Source organism: Prionailurus bengalensis, chromosome A2 (assembly GCF_016509475.1).
Source record: "Prionailurus bengalensis isolate Pbe53 chromosome A2, Fcat_Pben_1.1_paternal_pri, whole genome shotgun sequence".
NCBI lineage: Eukaryota > Metazoa > Chordata > Mammalia > Carnivora > Felidae > Prionailurus > Prionailurus bengalensis.
Genome location: NC_057348.1, coordinates 146,913,401 through 146,930,457, shown reverse-complemented (window position 1 = coordinate 146,930,457; position 17,057 = coordinate 146,913,401). Strand labels below are relative to the sequence as shown.

Genomic DNA, 17,057 nt, shown 5'->3' with positions numbered 1-17,057 from the left:
CACCCTGTAATAGCAAGGTTGAATACCTGCAGCAACAGTGTTAGGCCTACAAAACTGAAAATATTCACATCTGGCTCTTCATATTAGAAGTGTGCTGACCCCTGTTCTATAATCTTCTAAAATACAAATTTCAGAAATGTATGACTTATAAATTAATCCAATAACCCACTTAAGTAAGAGCCTACCGAGAAAATTGGTATTTTGGGGTGGAATGGAAATCAGTGGAGAGGGAAAGAAATTTTGAATTTTACAAAATGGGAGTGGAATCACCAAAGAGAGGGAAAGAAAGGAGTATTGGGTTGGAGGAAGAAGCATGTGAGAAGATGAAGAATGCTAAGACCAAATTTTATATGCTTCTCTTTCTAGATCGTCACAATTTGCCTAGAAGCAGCTTAGGAGCAGAAGAGAACAAGGACAAGGATTGTTTCTTAAAAATAGAAGCAGTGGGGGGGTGCCTGGGTGGCTTAGTGGGTTGAGTGCCCAACTTAAGTCGGGTGAGTTCAAACCCCGCGTTGGGCTCTGTGCTGACAGCTCAGAGCCTGGAGCCTGCGTCGGATTCTGTGCCTCCCTCTCTCTTGCCCCAACCCACCTGCATTCTGTCTCTGTCTCTCTCAAAAATAAACAAACCTTAAAAAAAAAAAAAAAAAAGAAGCAGTGGGCAGGTTTTCAATACTCAAGGATATCACGCTTATAAAATCTATGCTGTAAGGTATTACAAAATATTACTTTGATTACAAAGCATACTAGAAACTATGTATTTCCCCATTTCTTTTATTTTCCACATCCACTATGCTTTTCACTCTTCATAATGTTGTTTTACCTCCCAGTTATACATTCAAATCTGTTACTGACTTTTAAACAGCTTTACAGAGATAATTCATATACCATACAATTCACTCATTTAAAATATTCACTGTAAAATCATCATCACAATCTAAGTTTTGACTATTTATAATACAGAAATCAGATCTTTGTGTTCCATAGGTTTTTGAAGGCCAATCTAGGAACTTAAATATGAATAAGCATTGGAAATAAAACAGAAGTAGAAAATCTTGTTTTAGTTTACCTTCCTCAATTAACTAAGTGATTTCATGTAAGAAACTTTTAAATTATTTTATCAATGTTTTTTTTTGTTCGTTTTTTTTTTTTTTTGGTTTTTTTTTTTTTGTTCGTTTTGTTTTTTTAGCAATCTTTATACCTAACATGGGGCTTGAACTCACGACCCTCGAGATCAAGAGTCGCATGCTCTTCCGATGGAGCCAGTCAGGTACTCCCTTGCAAGAAGCTTTTTTAGACCTCAGTTTCCTTATCCAAAATTTCAAAGTAGAGCTAGATAATGTACTGGGTCTCTTCAAAGTTGAGATTTCTGTTAAGATCAGACTCTGGAGGGTGAGAGCAGTAATAGTATGGGCACTTTCAGTAATATTAAATTAGTACCTACATGTAGCACAGACAGACTCCTGAGATACACGGATCAATTAGGAAGTTGTTATGATTATAATAGGAGTGGACTGGAAGAAGGAAATAAGGAAATACTGATAGAGAAGCATTACTTCCACGAAATGGGTGTCATCAGCACAAGGAGGGTAAATACTATGTCCTAAGCACAAAAGTCCTCTGGACTGACACAAGAGACCAAGCTTGAAGCAGAAATGTGTGAAAAGTATGAGTAAAAATGTTTCACTGAATTTTCTTGGAGGTTTCCAAATACTGCATTCTAGGAATATTCAAAGGCAAAATTTCTATTAATCTTTATAGACTTTTACAAATATAATTTTTATTACATACTAAAGATAAGGAAAAATGTTTATATATAAAATGTTTATAATTAGAAAAAATGGAAGAACATACATCAAACTATAAATAATAGTTATGGAGGCACAGTTAGAACACTTTTACTGTCATTATATACTATGTATTTTTCCAATATACACTGCTTTTATAGTTATAAGGAAAAAGAAAAACCCAAACCAAAATATAAAAAACATATATCTGGGTATAAATATTGGGGAATTTTAGCAATGTGAAAAATTCTCACATATCCTCCCATATCTGTCATGAAGAAAATTTTACATGAATATCTGGAATGTTACTATTTAGATGGAAAGGGAATTCAGGTTCCAAGAGATGGTTTATTGGCACTAAAAAATTTTTTTTCAAAACATTTTGCTGGCATGAAGTTACAAAACTGAAACTAGGCATTACTTTAGCTGAATTAAAGTATTTTTGACTTTTCCCCTAAAAAATAAAAATGGAAACTTGTACCTGAGGAGTTAGTTCCTAACAATCAGGGGATTAACTGAAACTTACACTAAATATATCTATGTTAATGGCCTTTTGCCTCAATTTTACAAATTGCACTTAAGCTTAATTCTTACTTCTACTCCATTCCACATGCAATAACAATTCAAAAACATTTCAACAACAAAAAATAATAAAGTTTTCCATATCCATCTTCAAAAGCACTCTAGATTTCTTGAAGAAACTATTAAAAATGTCACTTTCTGGGGGCGCCTGTGTGGCTCAGTCGGTTAAGCGGCCGACTTCGGCTCAGGTCATGATCTCACGGTCCGTGAGTTTGAGCCCCGCGTCGGGCTCTGTGCTGACAGCTCAGAGCCTGAAGCCTGTTTCAGATTCTGCGTCTCCCTCTCTCTGACCCTCCCCCGTTGTTTATGCTCTGTCTCTGTCTCAAAAATAAATAAACGTTAAAAAAAAAAATTAAAAAGAAAATGTCACTTTCTGTAATACTCCACATCTGTTACTTTTGTAAACAGAAAAAAAAAAAACTTATTTTTTTAAATGGAAAATTCACATATTCTTATTAAAGAAATATATAAGAATTATAGCGTGGCACTAGTAAGCATTTTAGACTCAGATTTTCACTAACAGAAGCTGCTTACGATATCTAAAGTTTGGGCCTTTTGGTTTCAAATAGTAAACTAAACACTACATTATCCTTCTTCCCCATCACCCCACAAAATTGGCAGGAAGGATATTCTGGCAAAAAGAAAGAAAAATAGCACTAGAAAAGAAGAAAGTATGTCATCAAGAGATAAGAAATTTTGAGGCTCTCACAGCCAAGAAAAAGAGAGCCTACTCACCAGAGGTAAAAGATGGAAAACTTCCAAATAAGTAAGTCATCAAATACAAAAGCACAAATAGGCTGTGAAGAGGACATCCCTGTGGGGAGCGTACTAAGGACACAAGGGCCTAAATGAGAATGAGAGCAGAGCCTAAAGTAACTCCCAACACAGATACTAGGGAAGAAAGCCTGGTGGACAGTATGTGCCATGCACTTATACAAAATCCCTGGTCAGTGTCTTACGTAAGGGAGAAGCCTGTGGGGAAATACGCCTATATACTGCACAGGAAGTCACTATCAATTATCTTTTTTTAACAGATGTAGTCCTTTATTCATAAATTTTAATGTTTACACATGAATTAGAAGACATATGAGAAAAATTTCAACAAAGATAGGAGCCTAGAGAAACATACAGAATGGGAAAAATAAATCACAGAAAGAAACTTAAAAACAAACAAACCCCAAGCTCATTATCTTTGTAAAGAATAAAAGAATATTACATGTGTAAAACAATAAGTTCCATAAAGAGGAATAGAAAATATAATATTAAAAAGTAATACTGATGAAAAAAAGTAAAACTAACAAAAAAAATCAGATGACAAAATGAAAAACAATGTGCATAGTTAAAAAGAAAGTCAGTGGTCACAGGAGAAAAATGATACAAGTATAGCAAAAGATACAGAAATTATGATAGAAAAGTTAAGGGACACAGAGGATAAAACCAATGAAGTAAGAAATCTGTCTGAGAAGAACTCTTGGAGTGGAGAAATCAGATAGAAGAAAAAAATAATTATAGAAAATTTCCCTGAATGGAAGAAACAAGTGGGAGTCCCGTCTGAAAGAGCCCTGGGTGCTAAGCATATTTTGCAAAAAAAGACTTTATATATAGGTACTCCCTGCTTTTTCAAAGTTTACATTAGGCCACTTTGCTTCTATGAAAGATCTATATTAGGACTTGATTTTGCTAACTGAAAGAGATCTGAGGAGGATTTTCAGTTTTATGAAAAAAAGGTAAAGGGCAAAAATAGCATTCAGGGCCTGTTGTGCAGTAAGCCCTTGTAGAGGCAGCGAGCACCCTGCAGTGAGAGTGGCCCGGCCCAGCACCTCCCCAGGAATCAGACTCAGCATCTCAGCATCAAGTAGCCAGAGCTGTGAACTGTGTGTGTGAGCTCTGTGCTTTATCTCAATTTATCTTGTGCATCAGTTAGCAAGATGTGTCCTAACGCACCAGAAAAGCCTGAGAGAGGGTTTTTTAGGGAATCTGGGAAGACGGAAAACGTTTTCTTTATAAATAAATGGTAATTGCTTCTTTGCTTTATGCCATTTTGGCTTACCAAAGTTTTCATAAGAATGCTATTTTTGGACACTGGGAGAAATTGAAAGAGAGAGATCTCCTAAAGAAACTTTAGAACTATAGGAATAAAAGTTCTAAAAGCTTCCAGAGAGGGGGAAAAAGCAGGCTATTACCTATGAAAGAATATCAAACTAACATTAGACTTTAAAAAAAAAAAAATTTCTTTTTAACGTTTATTTGAGACAGAGAGAGACAGAGCATGAACAGGGGAGGGGCAGAGAGAGAGGGAGACACAGAATCTGAAACAGGCTCCAGGCTCTGAGCGGTCAGCACAGAGCCTGACGCGGGGCTCGAACTCACGGACTGTGAGATCATGACCTGAGCCGAAGTCGGACGCTTAACCGACCAAGCCACCCAGGCGCCCCTAGACTTTTTATCTGTAACAATGAATGCTAAAAAAAAAAAAAAAAAATCCCAAAACAATGAACGCTAGAATACAATGAAATAATAACTTAAAATTCCTAGGCATAAAAAGATGGAATTAAATTCTATTTCCAATAATGAGGGTGAAATAAAAGAATTTTTGGATCAGCAGAAATATGAAAATTTATATCAATGACTGCACATGAAAAATTATTTGAGGAGCTATTCCAACAAAACAAAAAAGGAATCCAGGAAAAAGAATGACATAGGATATAAGAAACAGTGGCAGTGACAGATGACACAGGAAAGCAAAAGGAAGCTTGAAAGAAAATAAAGATCCATTAGATCCTGAGCCTTGAATAAGACATTTGGAATGATAAAGTTTTAATAGAGAATATTTTCTTACCTGTAAGTCCAACTACAATACTTTAATTATATATGGTGGCCCATTTCCCCTTCCCTCATTTTAGTTTCATTGTTTAGAATTTTGGTCATAGTGTTTTTCTTCTGGCAACACTCAATTTTCTCAAGAAAATTTGATCATCACTTATCACATACTTTCAACATCTCAATTTATTTCTGAGTCTTGCTTCCAAATTGGTTTCCAATATGGGTCTTCCTATAGCAAACTTTCTGAGGCAAATATACCTAAGAATATTTTACTTCTCACTAACACATGAAAGTTGGGAGAATATAAATTTCTTGGTTTACAGTCATTTCAGGGCGCCTGAGTGGCTCAGTCAGTAGAGTATCTAACTCTTGATTTTGACTCAGGTCATGATCTCACTCACAGTCCAGGGATTGAGCCCGCATTGGGCTAAATGTGCTAAATGTGGAGCATGCTTAAGATTCTCTCTCCCTCTCTCTTCCCCCTACTAAAGTCATTTTTCTCAAGTATTTTTAAGCTTTACTGTTTTCTTCCATTTACTATTGCTGTTGAGCTGTCTGATATTCATCCTTCTATCCATCTATCTTATTCCCTTGTAAGTCATTTTCCTCTCTGAAATGTTTCAGAATTTTCCCTGTCTTTGATTTTTTTAAAGTAAGCTTAACGTCTAGCACAGAGCCCAATGAGGGTCTTGAACTCATGACCCCCAGATCAAGACCCAAGCTGAGATCAAGAGTTGGATGCTTAACTAACTGAGCCACCCAGGCGCCCCTTTGATACCCATGAACCATGAGGTCATGACCTGAGCCGAAACGAAGACTTGGACGCTTAACCGACTGAGCCACCCAACTGCCCCTCCTTTGATATTCTTAATCTTACTTTAATGTGTAAGTAATATGTAATCTTACTTTAGTGTAAGTGTTCCCCTTATTCTTCCTTGCTGGTAGACTATATAAGCCCTTTCACCAATCTGAGGCCTTTGGTCTTTTCTTAATTCTAGGAAGTTCGGGGTGCCTGGGTGGCGCAGTCGGTTAAGCATCCGACTTCAGCCAGGTCACGATCTCGCAGTCCGTGAGTTCGAGCCCTGCGTCAGGCTCTGGGCTGATGGCTCAGAGCCTGGAGCCTGTTTCCGATTCTGTGTCTCCCTCTCTCTCTGCCCCTCCCCCATTCATGCTCTGTCTCTCTCTGTCCCCAAAATAAATAAAAACGTTGAAAAAAAATTTTTTTTTTAAATTCTAGGAAGTTTACTTCTATTATTTCTTCAAGAATTTTGCCTTCTTAAAATTTTATGTTTCTCTCCTGTTACTGCTATTAAGATGCTGGTACTTACACAATTCTTTTCCATGTCCTTTGGTTTTTCTTTTATATATTTTTTTATCTCTTTGTCCTTTTTTTTTCCTATTTCTTCCTGAAAGAGTATTTATTCTAATCTTTCAACTAATTTATTCATTCACATCCATTCTATTTATAATATTTGTTGCAGTCTTCATTTCAAATACATTTTTCATATCTAATATTTCCATTTGGTTCTGTTTTTATGATTTTTAGATCTTATTTCATATTATTAATATATAATATATTAATAATTCTGGCATATAATATAATATTCTGGCATATAATATATATTATATATTATTATATATATTATATATATTATATATAATATCCTGGCATATAATATATATATTATATATATATAATATTCTGGCATATAATATAATATTCTGGCATATAATAATTCTGGCATATAATATAATATATAATAATTAATATATAATACCTTATTAATATATTATACCTTTAATTATATTAATCATGCTTATTCTATTGTTATTTTTTTCAGTTTATTCATTTATTTTGAGAGAGACAGAGAGAGAGAGAGAGAGAGAGAGAGAGAGCGAGGGCGCATGCAGGCAAGCAGGGGAGGGGCAGAGAGAGAGAGAATCCTACTGCAGAGCCTGACACGTGGCTCAAAGTCCGGAACCATGAGATCATGACCTGAGGTGAAATCAAGAGTTGGACGCTCAGCTGACTGAGCCACCCAGGTGCCCCAATCATGCTTGTTTTAAATTCCTGGTTTACCTATTATATTTCTGCTTTAGATCACATATGTTGTCAGTTTACCGATTTCTTTTGAGATAGCTGTAGTCCTCAACTATCTAGTTATATTGCTCTATGAGGTAATATTTTTCAGGGTGTCAGCTATTCTTTCATTAAGATATATTACATTGGGGGGGGGGGACCAAAGGTCAGGCCTTAACTAGCATCAGCACCAGTGAATTTAAGGAAAATGGAAGAGAAGAGCCATAAGCTAGTGAAGCCTAGGCACAAAGAATCAGATTAATCAATTCTACCATCAGCCTCCTATGTAAGGGTTTCACACCTTTAGACCCTTTGGAGGAAGTAGAAGGCAGTCTTCTTGGACTTGAAGGGTGATGGGAGGGAGAAATGAATTTTATATATGTATATATGTATATATGTATATATATGTATATATTATGTATGCACACTAAGAAGGAAGAAATGAATTATAGAGAGTAGGTGGTCAGTCTGTATCTAGTGATATCAATTCTTAATGCCAGTAGGGTTTATGCACTAATGTTATTCTTTGAATCCTGGCACTAGTTATACAGGCTACTGCTCCTGGTTTCTGTAGTGAAGGAGTAAAAATTAACTCAAGGTAATTTAGGGGACAGACAGCATTTGATCTCATTTAAAGAGTTTCTGGAGGCCAGTTGCCTCTCATTTTATTTTTCCAGGACTTATTTCTTGGAAAGGGAATCAGCCACCTATGTTAGTTTGCTACTTTGGCAGAAACTTTTCATATTATAGCATTTTATATTGTTTGAATTGTTTTATTAATTAGCACAACTGCATTACTTCTATAATAATTTTATAAAAATAAAAACTGGTTGAACAAAAATGGCATTATCAAAAACTAAAAAGACCTAAAGGTCAAAACCAAAAAGAAGTTTTCATTTTAACATGTTGTAACTATTAACACAGTCTTCTGTATTAATTTTCTTCCCAAGAAGAAAACAAGGCTATCTTTTCAATTTAATGGTTTCTAATGGGTAGTTGCGAGGGGAGGGAAAAAGGAGATTTACAACGTATAGTATTTTAAAGCTTTTAGACTCAACTGCCAAAAAGCTCAACTCAACAGCAGGAATCTTAATCAGTCTTTATAAATAAACTGACTCACAAAGAAAAATTAAACAGATCAGTAAACAAGACCATATGTTAATCGTGAACTCATTTTGAAAGGACACTTGTCTGAGAAAATAGAAAATAAGAATAATACAGCAAGCAACTATTACAGCCAACCTGTTTTTAGTTCTTCCTGGAAATTAACAATGATAATCCTTCGACTCTCCCATTTTTTCTTTAGTATCTTTAAAACTTGAAATAGGACAGCTAAAAAATATTTTATCTGACAATCTGAAGGACAGTTTTTCTTTTCATTTTCTTCGGTTGACCCAACAGGGGGAAATTAACAGAATTTGTAACATACAGAAACTCTACAGGGAAGATAAAAAGATCACAGAGGTATTTTTTATTTACTTATTTTTTTAATGTTTACTTATTTTTGAGAGACAGAGACACAGCACGAGCAGGGGAAGGGCAGAGAGAGAGGGAGACATAGAATCCAAAGCAGGCTCCAGGCTCCAAACTGTCAGCATGCAGCCCAATGTGGGGCTTGAACCCATGAACCACAAGATCATGACCTGAGCCTAAGTGGGACACTTAACTGACTGAGCCACCCAGGTGCTCTGATAATAGAGGTATTTTTGAAGTCATTTCATTTCTTGAGGAAGATACATTATTCCATTAATTCATAAACTAATCTCAACTCTACTTTTGCTTCCTGATCCAAAGAACATATTATTAATCGCTTTAGTTAAGACACAGGAAAAATACAATTTTAGAACTGTCATGGACACATAAGTTTAATAAAAACAGCTTTCTAAAAATTGTTTTTTAGGATAGTTTCAGCTTTAAGTAAAAGAAAACCTGAATAACAGTTAGTTGGCTCATATAACAAAATTTTGCAGGTAGGCAGTTCCAGGGTTGTTTCAGCAATTCAACCAAATCATGGTGCTAGGTTAGTTAACATCCCTACAATTCTCTTGGCCTTCCTTTCATTTCTGAAAGTTGCCAGTACCAGCTCTAAGCATTACATCCTTTCATACTACCTGTTCTGTTCCATTCCATTAACCTGTACAAAACTGTACCTTTATAAATATCTGGTAGTGTTAATACCACTTCATTACCTTCCATTTTCAAAACTGTCTCTAGTGTTCTTGAATGTTTGTTTCTACTGGCAAACTGTAATTCCCATTTACTATCAAATGACCTAAATTTTATATTAAAAATATGAGGGGCACCTGGGTGGCTCAGCCATTTAAGCATCCGAATCTTGGTTTTGGCTCAGGTCATGATCACATGGTTCATGAGTTCAAGCCCCACACTGGGCTCCGTGATGACAGGGCGGAGCCTTCTTGGGATTCTCTTTCTCTACCCCTCCCCTGCTTGAGCTGTCTCTCAAAATAAATAAACTTAAAAAAAAAACATATTTATAAGCTTGTAACTAAGCAAAAACACCTCTGGGAGAGTGGAAGGGGGCATTATGGAAAGTTATTATTAACTATAACATTGAGAGAAAAAAAGTACATAATCCAATTTTATCAGAATGGCACAAGTGGAAAAGATGCTAAATGGAAAGCAATGAAACCCATTATACTGAAAATAAGCAATACCGTTACCTAGCTCAGTAACTAATCTATGTTAATGACAACTCATTAGCTTCAGAATCTTCTCTATATGGCTGAATTAGCCTGATTTAGTTAATTGATAAAGTCTAAAAGGATAAAAACCGTAACGATTTATTCTATATAATTACATTCATACAAACACATACACTGTTATTAAAAAACAATGCCAATAATGTCAATGTTTGACCAATTCTGAAAGTTGAACTAAAAATCAGTAAGATTTTAAGGTTTTCATGAAAATATGTTTATAGCTAAATCAGATCTTGCAGACGTTACAAGCTTAGCCCTCATGTTAGTTTCACAGCCTGATAGCAGAAGGGAATGAAATTTAACTGTCAAAATTTTGGAGCTAGATGAGGCCTTAAGATCAACTGGTTCAATCTCCTCATTTTCAGATGAATAATCAGGCCCAGAGGAATTATGCATATAATTCTGCCAAAGTTGCAGAGGGATGAGTGGCAGACCCAGAAGAAGAGAGACCAAGTTTTCTGATTCTCAATTCACTATTCTTTCAATTATACCAATCTGTCACTATGGTTAGAACAGAATGGAATAAACAGTGACAGATGTGGGAAAATACAGTCAACAGATGTTAAGGAACAAAACAAGTAAACACATAACTACTAGAAGAACAGGGATTAGGTTGTAAGAGCTCTGTATCACCAAAGCTCGACTCAGCATCTGGCAAATGGTAAAGACTCGATCTGTGTGTGTTACCTTGAATAATACAGATATGAGAAAGTAATCCTATTACAATAAACTGAGTTTCTATAGCAAACTATAAAGCTCTGGTGGTGTAACAGACTATCTTCTAAACATAATTTTCAATTAGTGTTAAATACAGAGCTTACATATGGGGAGTCTGCTAAACCCCCTGTGCTTGCCAAAAGTTATTCAGAAATAAACCCAAATTTTAGATGTGCTGAATTTTGATGTAATTATGTATGTGTTAGACACAATACTAATAAATCTCTTCTTTCTAAGCAGCTGCCAATCCGCTGATTTAAGTTGTAATCTCCTTCTGAGGGGAGCATAAAATTGTTATACTTTAGTAACAGTTGAGGTTTCTTTAGATCTTGAGATGTTAAATCTAAGACAATTCATTTAAATAATTGTAAAGAGCAACATTTAAGATTTTATAGTATCTGATACAAAAAATTATAATAAGCGGCAGTAATTTTACAATTACATATGCCGTCTCTAATTGGTGATCTTAATAGTTCAAATTTCTTTTATGATTTCAAACAATCCAATTTGAAACTCACATCATAAATGCAGTTTTAATCAAATAACCCACATTACTGAATCATAGACAAACATAGTAATTATATGTTAAGTCCATCTCAAATTACAGTAATTAACTGTAGTAGACAAGCTTTAGAAGAACAGTTAATAAACAGACTGTTTAAATAAGCTACAGAGCATCCATGTAATGGAACAAAACTGGTGTTTTCCAAGAATATTTAATAATGTGGAAACTTAAATAGTATCCTGCCTTGTCCTTAGAAGGACTTTTCATGGCTTAAAAATAATAATCTAGTAAGGTAAAATAAAATTAAATGGACTTTTAAAAATCAGGTGAAAGTAATCCTATGGGAGGACAATACAATATAACATAGTTCTGACATGAGGTTTTCTGATTGGTCTAACTTAATCCAGTGAAAGATTTTTTAGGAGATCTGGAGTACTGAAAAGATTGAACGCTCTTTAGGCAATCTTGATTAAAGTCTATGTATTTCAGATAAGCTTTTCACAGGTTTGGAAAAGCAGTCAAGATTATACTGTCAGATGAATATCTAGAATTGTGTTTACAATGAATATTAAAACCACATGCTTTAACCCTTCACCTGGGCTTGAGGAGTTAGAGAATTTCAGGAGACAATGATTTGTAAGCTAAGCCCTGAAACACGAGCACAACATAGCTACACTTTGGAAGTCAGAGGGAAGAGTGATTCAGGTAAGGAGAAGAGCACGGGCAGAAACCCAAAGGCAAGAAAAAGTACTGTACCTATAAAGAATTAATATGCAGTAGTCATAAAACAAAGAATTGGTGGAAAGGTGAAGGTGGATCCTAAAAATACGGCTGCAGAACTAACTAAGGTGGGGCATATCATGAAGGAATCTGAGAGCAGGCTGAGTTTAGACCTAATCCTGAGGGCAAGGGAAACCATGAAAAAAATTTTAATCAAGGAAGAAGACCTATCAAGTTGACGTTTTAAAAAGAGATTTTTTTTTATCTCGCTAACACTAATCAAAGGTAAGGTTGTTACTCTACTTCTCTGTTCTCCCCATACACAACTGTAAGCTCTAGGAAGATAGAGCCCTTATTCCCAATTGTGATCTCTAGCACTTAGCTTGTATCTAGCACCTAGTAGGTGCTAGATACAAAAAGTATCTGTTGAATAAATGTTAAAGCACATGATTCTGCACTGCACTGGTAACACAAAACTGCTATATTCTGCCTGCAGTATGGAGAAAGACTTGGGGGGAGAGGTGGGGTACACAAGAAGAGGAAGACCACTTATTACAGTCAAGTGTAATCAAGTAAATATTTATCAACTATATTCTCAACACAAAATGACTATAGTAAATACAAGAACTTGATAAGCCTTTGAGAGGTTTTAATGAAATAATCAATGTAACAGTCTCTGTTCAGAGTATATATGTTTTCAGGGCCCCTGGCTGGCTCAGTCGATGGAGCAAGCAGCTCTTGATCTCAGGGTTGTGACTTTGAGATTACTTAAAAATAAAATCTTTTAAAAACAAATAGGCAAACCAAAAAAGAAGAAGAAGAAGAAGAAGAGGAGGAAGATCAGGAAGACAGGCCAAACAGGTGATGACAGCCCACACTAGTGAGGTTGCAATGGGACAGAGAAAAGATGGAGGTAAAACTAGCATGAGTTAATTACTGAATAGATCAGTGAACCTACAGGTAGCACTGGCAGACTCTCGTGAAAATTGAGGTACCCAACAGTAACACCAGCTGAAACTAGAGGGTCAATCTGGCCACGAGCAGGGATACTACATAATTTTGGTTACTTATAGACACACAAGCTAAGGCTGAGAAATTAGGTAACTTGTCCAAGGTGACATGACTACAAACTGAGATGGGCTCTGGAGAGCTAACACAGTGGTTCTCAATTCCGGCTACAGGAGTATCAGAAACCCAGGAGGGGAGCGGAGTGAAGGGAGACAGACAGAGATATATGGGTGGGGGGTAGAGAGGAAGGGACAAATGGGAAGGAAGAGAAAAAAAAGAAGGAAAGGAGGAGAGGGAGAGAGACGAGGAAGGGGAGAGAAGGAAGGAGGGAGGAAGATGGAGGAAAAAGAAAGAAAAACAAAAATGAGAAGAACGGGATTTCAGTTTCATTTGAACACACCCGACAGAGCTGCTGAGGTTCCACAATTCTAAGTAAAACCACAACACTGTTAGGCGGGAAAACTTCCCAAGTATGTAGTCTAGCCAGATGCTCAACTCTGCCAGAAAAATCCTCTCTTAAAGCACCATACGACCTTTGGACGCTGCAACTTGTAGACGCTGTCAAAATTAAGCACTTGGAAAATGTGTATCTGGACAAAAGAGTGATATTTGGACACAGAGTGATATCTTCAAAACTTCAATCAATCAGATCATGACCCTGGCATTAAACTTTTCAATAAATTCCTATTCTATTTAGAAAAAAAGAATTCCACATTTCTTGCATTTGTACAAGGCACTGAATAATCAGTCTTAACCAGTCTGCTAACCTCATTTCATACCAACTCTCCCCACCCTCAACTGGCACCAGCCCCATCTCTTTCTGGAATACGTTAAGTTCTTTCCTGCTTTGGGACCTTTGTACTTGCTCTTCTCTCACTTCTTAATGTGGTTCTTCCTAACTCTACTTCTCATCTTAAATCTTAAAGATGACCTCTGCAGAGATGGTTTCCAACCTGCTTTATCTACATGGGACATGCCTTATTCTCATGGAAGGTTTCTTCACAGCACTGAATGGCAACTGCAAGTCTCTCCAGTAGCATGTGAGTCCTCTAAGAGGAGGGATCTTAACCCCCAGGCCCACAGCTATTTCTCAAGGTTCTTAAACATACACAGCATACGGAAGGCACCAAAATATGTTAGGAGGGAAGACAAGAGAGGGTCAAACTTAGATGTTAGCAGATGACCAACAAATATCATTAAATTAATGAATAAACTTGCTTGCATGAAATAATTCACCATAAATTAAAAATTAAAGAACATATAGCAAAACTGGTGATTCAGATTTCACAGAAGTTGACTATAGCAATAATTAGGGAATGAATCCACACTTGTCTTTTTTCCTAATACTTCTAGTCCACGGTAGTAAAACCATATGATGAAAAAATATTAGCACAATTTAATGTTAATTTAAAAATTGAATATAAAATTCTGCAAAGTTTCATACAATAAATACCTTTTTTTGAGAAACTGTTTAAAATGATTTTAATATTTATGTATTGTTGAGAGAGACAGAGCATGCATGCACGTGAGCGAGCGAGCAGAGGAGGGGCAGAGAGAGAGGGAGACACAGAATCTGAAGCAGCTCCAGGCTCTGAGCTGTCAGCACAGAGCCCGATGTGGTGCTCAAAGTCACCAGCCATGAGATCATGACCTGAGCTGAAGTCAGACGTTCAATTGCCTGAGCCACCCAGGCACCCCTGGGAAACTGTATTATTATTATTTTATTGTTAAGGAATCCACTTCTATGACTATCTTGAGGCCCAGGCTGGGTTAAGAGTAATGAGTCCTGGAGGTAACTACACCAGACTCTGAACTTTCTGGTTATAAGCACTGTATTCTCTCTCTACCTCAGCTGAAAACCCAGACTCAGGAGGCCTGCTTCTCTATTCCAAGATGCCAAAGCCAACTCTAAGAGGCTTTTTCAGAGAAGAAGACGACTTTGCCTTCCCAGAAGACAAACCCTTTACTTTGCTTTATGAGTCACAATAAATATTCAAAAACCAGACAGAAATATACCAAAATGGTAACAGATTATGTCTGGATAGTTTGATACATTTTCTTTTTTTTGCATCTTTCTAATATTTTCCAAATTCTCTACATATTAGTACTTTTATAATGAAAACAAAATTGAACAAAAAAAATAATTATCACATGTTGCTGGCTCTAAAGCTAGCCATAACCGTAAGCAAAGCATTATCCTGATCAATTCTGCAAGTTACTATATAATAACAACTAATCTTGAAAAATCTCCAAATGATTGTCATTAGAGCTTACTTAGAGTGAATTTTTGTACTAGGTCTTTGCTACTATCACTGTTTGCTACTATCACACTTTGCTACTATCTTGGAAGTAGCTTAAGTATGGTGGAAAAAAAATACCTCTGTACTCATTTCCCCCAGAAAATAAAGCTCTAGCCTCTGTCTAGTAAGAAATATGGGAAAAGAGTCCTAAGGGTCCCTTCATGTCCACTTTTTAAGTATGGTGCTCTTTTGTCAAAAAAAAATTTTTAAGTTTTTCCTCATTAATATCAACTATTTTAATAAAAAGATCTATTTTCCTAAATAATAGCTATGGGGTGCCTGGGTGGTTCAGCTGGTTAAGTGTCTGACTTTGGCTGAGGTCATGATCTTGCAGTTTGTGAGTCTGAGCTCCACATTGGGCTCTGTGCAGACAGCTCAGAGCCTGGAGTCTGCTTCGAGCCTGTGTGTGTGTCTCTCTCTCTCAAAAATACACATTAAAAAAATTTTTTTAAAAAGCTAAAAAAAAAAAAAAGCAAGCTGATCTAATTTCTCAAATTAGACATTTCAAACCATTGGGTCTTAAACAAATATTATTCTTCTGTGTGTAATAGTCACAGGGTAACTATGTAAATTATTATCCAAAATAAGACACTTGAGAGTGAATGGGGCACTATTAATAACCATGCAGGGCAATATGCATAACACTGGGACTATCTCAAGCAAATCAATCACCCTTGTACTTAGGAGAATAACTTGGATGCTGAGCTTGCAAACTTAAAAGGCATTACCAGTTACATTAGGTCCTCCCTCAGAACAAAGACATACTCTATCATGCTAGTGCCTGTTATATTAGTCACTATAGTAAAAGCAGAAGGTGGAAAGGATTAGCAAAAATAGAATAAGAGTTTTTAAGATACTAATTTTTGCAAAGCCCCTCCACCAAACAAGCACACACATAAATAATATCTTTAGAAATTTATAAAAGGAAATAATATAATAACTTACATATTTTAAACAGATAAAACTGAATAATTTAGCTGGTAGATTTTTCTTCCTCTTACTCAGAATTACTTCAATTAAAGACACAGGGAAAGGGTGAAGAACGGTTAGAAAGAAAAGATAATGGTCTACAGTCTTCTTTCTAAAGTAGCTAAGACGCGAGAGAAGAATCACTAAATGCCTTTACCCATTCCAGAGTCTTTCTTGGTGCCATCTGATATTATGTCTACATGATCAGAGTCCACATCATAACTAAAGAAATCATTCAAATAGGTCTTCGATCGCTGGCCACCAAATACATATAAGCAACGATTTTTCTGAAAAATAAGGAAAAAAGGGCAAAGAAGGGAGAAAGTAGTCACTTCCATGAAGAATTCAGAGTGATCCTTTTAAAATTTAAACCTCTATAAAAAGCCATTTTATGACAGATCCCATGCAATGGAGTACTGTGCTGGTATAAAGAGGGATGATGAAGTTCTCTCATACTAAGAGGTGGTGATCTCTAGGATACCCTATGAAAGTAAAAAAGCAAGGTACAGAATAATGTATACAGTGCTTCCTTTGCATAAGAAAGGGAAAAAAGGAATATGTATATGTTTGTTTCTTTCTTCAAAAAGAAACAAAGGAAAGAAAGTAATAAAAGACCTTTATGAGAAGGGACAAAGCAAGAAGACAGGGATAGAGAAATCTTACCACTCCAAAAGTATAGGTTTGCCTTTAGAACCATGTATACTGTTTTTATTTAATTAGAAAACAAAATTAACTCAAAAGAAAAAAACAATCTCTGAAATTTGAAAAACAAGGAAATAAATCTATCTGTACATAAAGATATGACCACACAGGGACATGATCACACAGAGAAATAGTATTTCTAGTGAT

At 35.9% G+C, this 17,057-nt stretch overlaps 1 protein-coding gene across 2 annotated transcripts in view; it reads right to left on the bottom strand.

Annotated features, from left to right (window-relative positions):
• MKLN1 (muskelin 1) overlaps positions 1-17,057 on the bottom strand; it is a 382,687-nt gene that overhangs the window by 45,223 nt on the left and 320,407 nt on the right. For both annotated transcript variants that reach the window (XM_043590475.1, XM_043590474.1), the window contains one exon: positions 16,366-16,495. In XM_043590475.1, the coding sequence (XP_043446410.1) occupies positions 16,366-16,495 (130 nt within the window). The remainder of the gene's footprint in view (positions 1-16,365; positions 16,496-17,057) is intronic.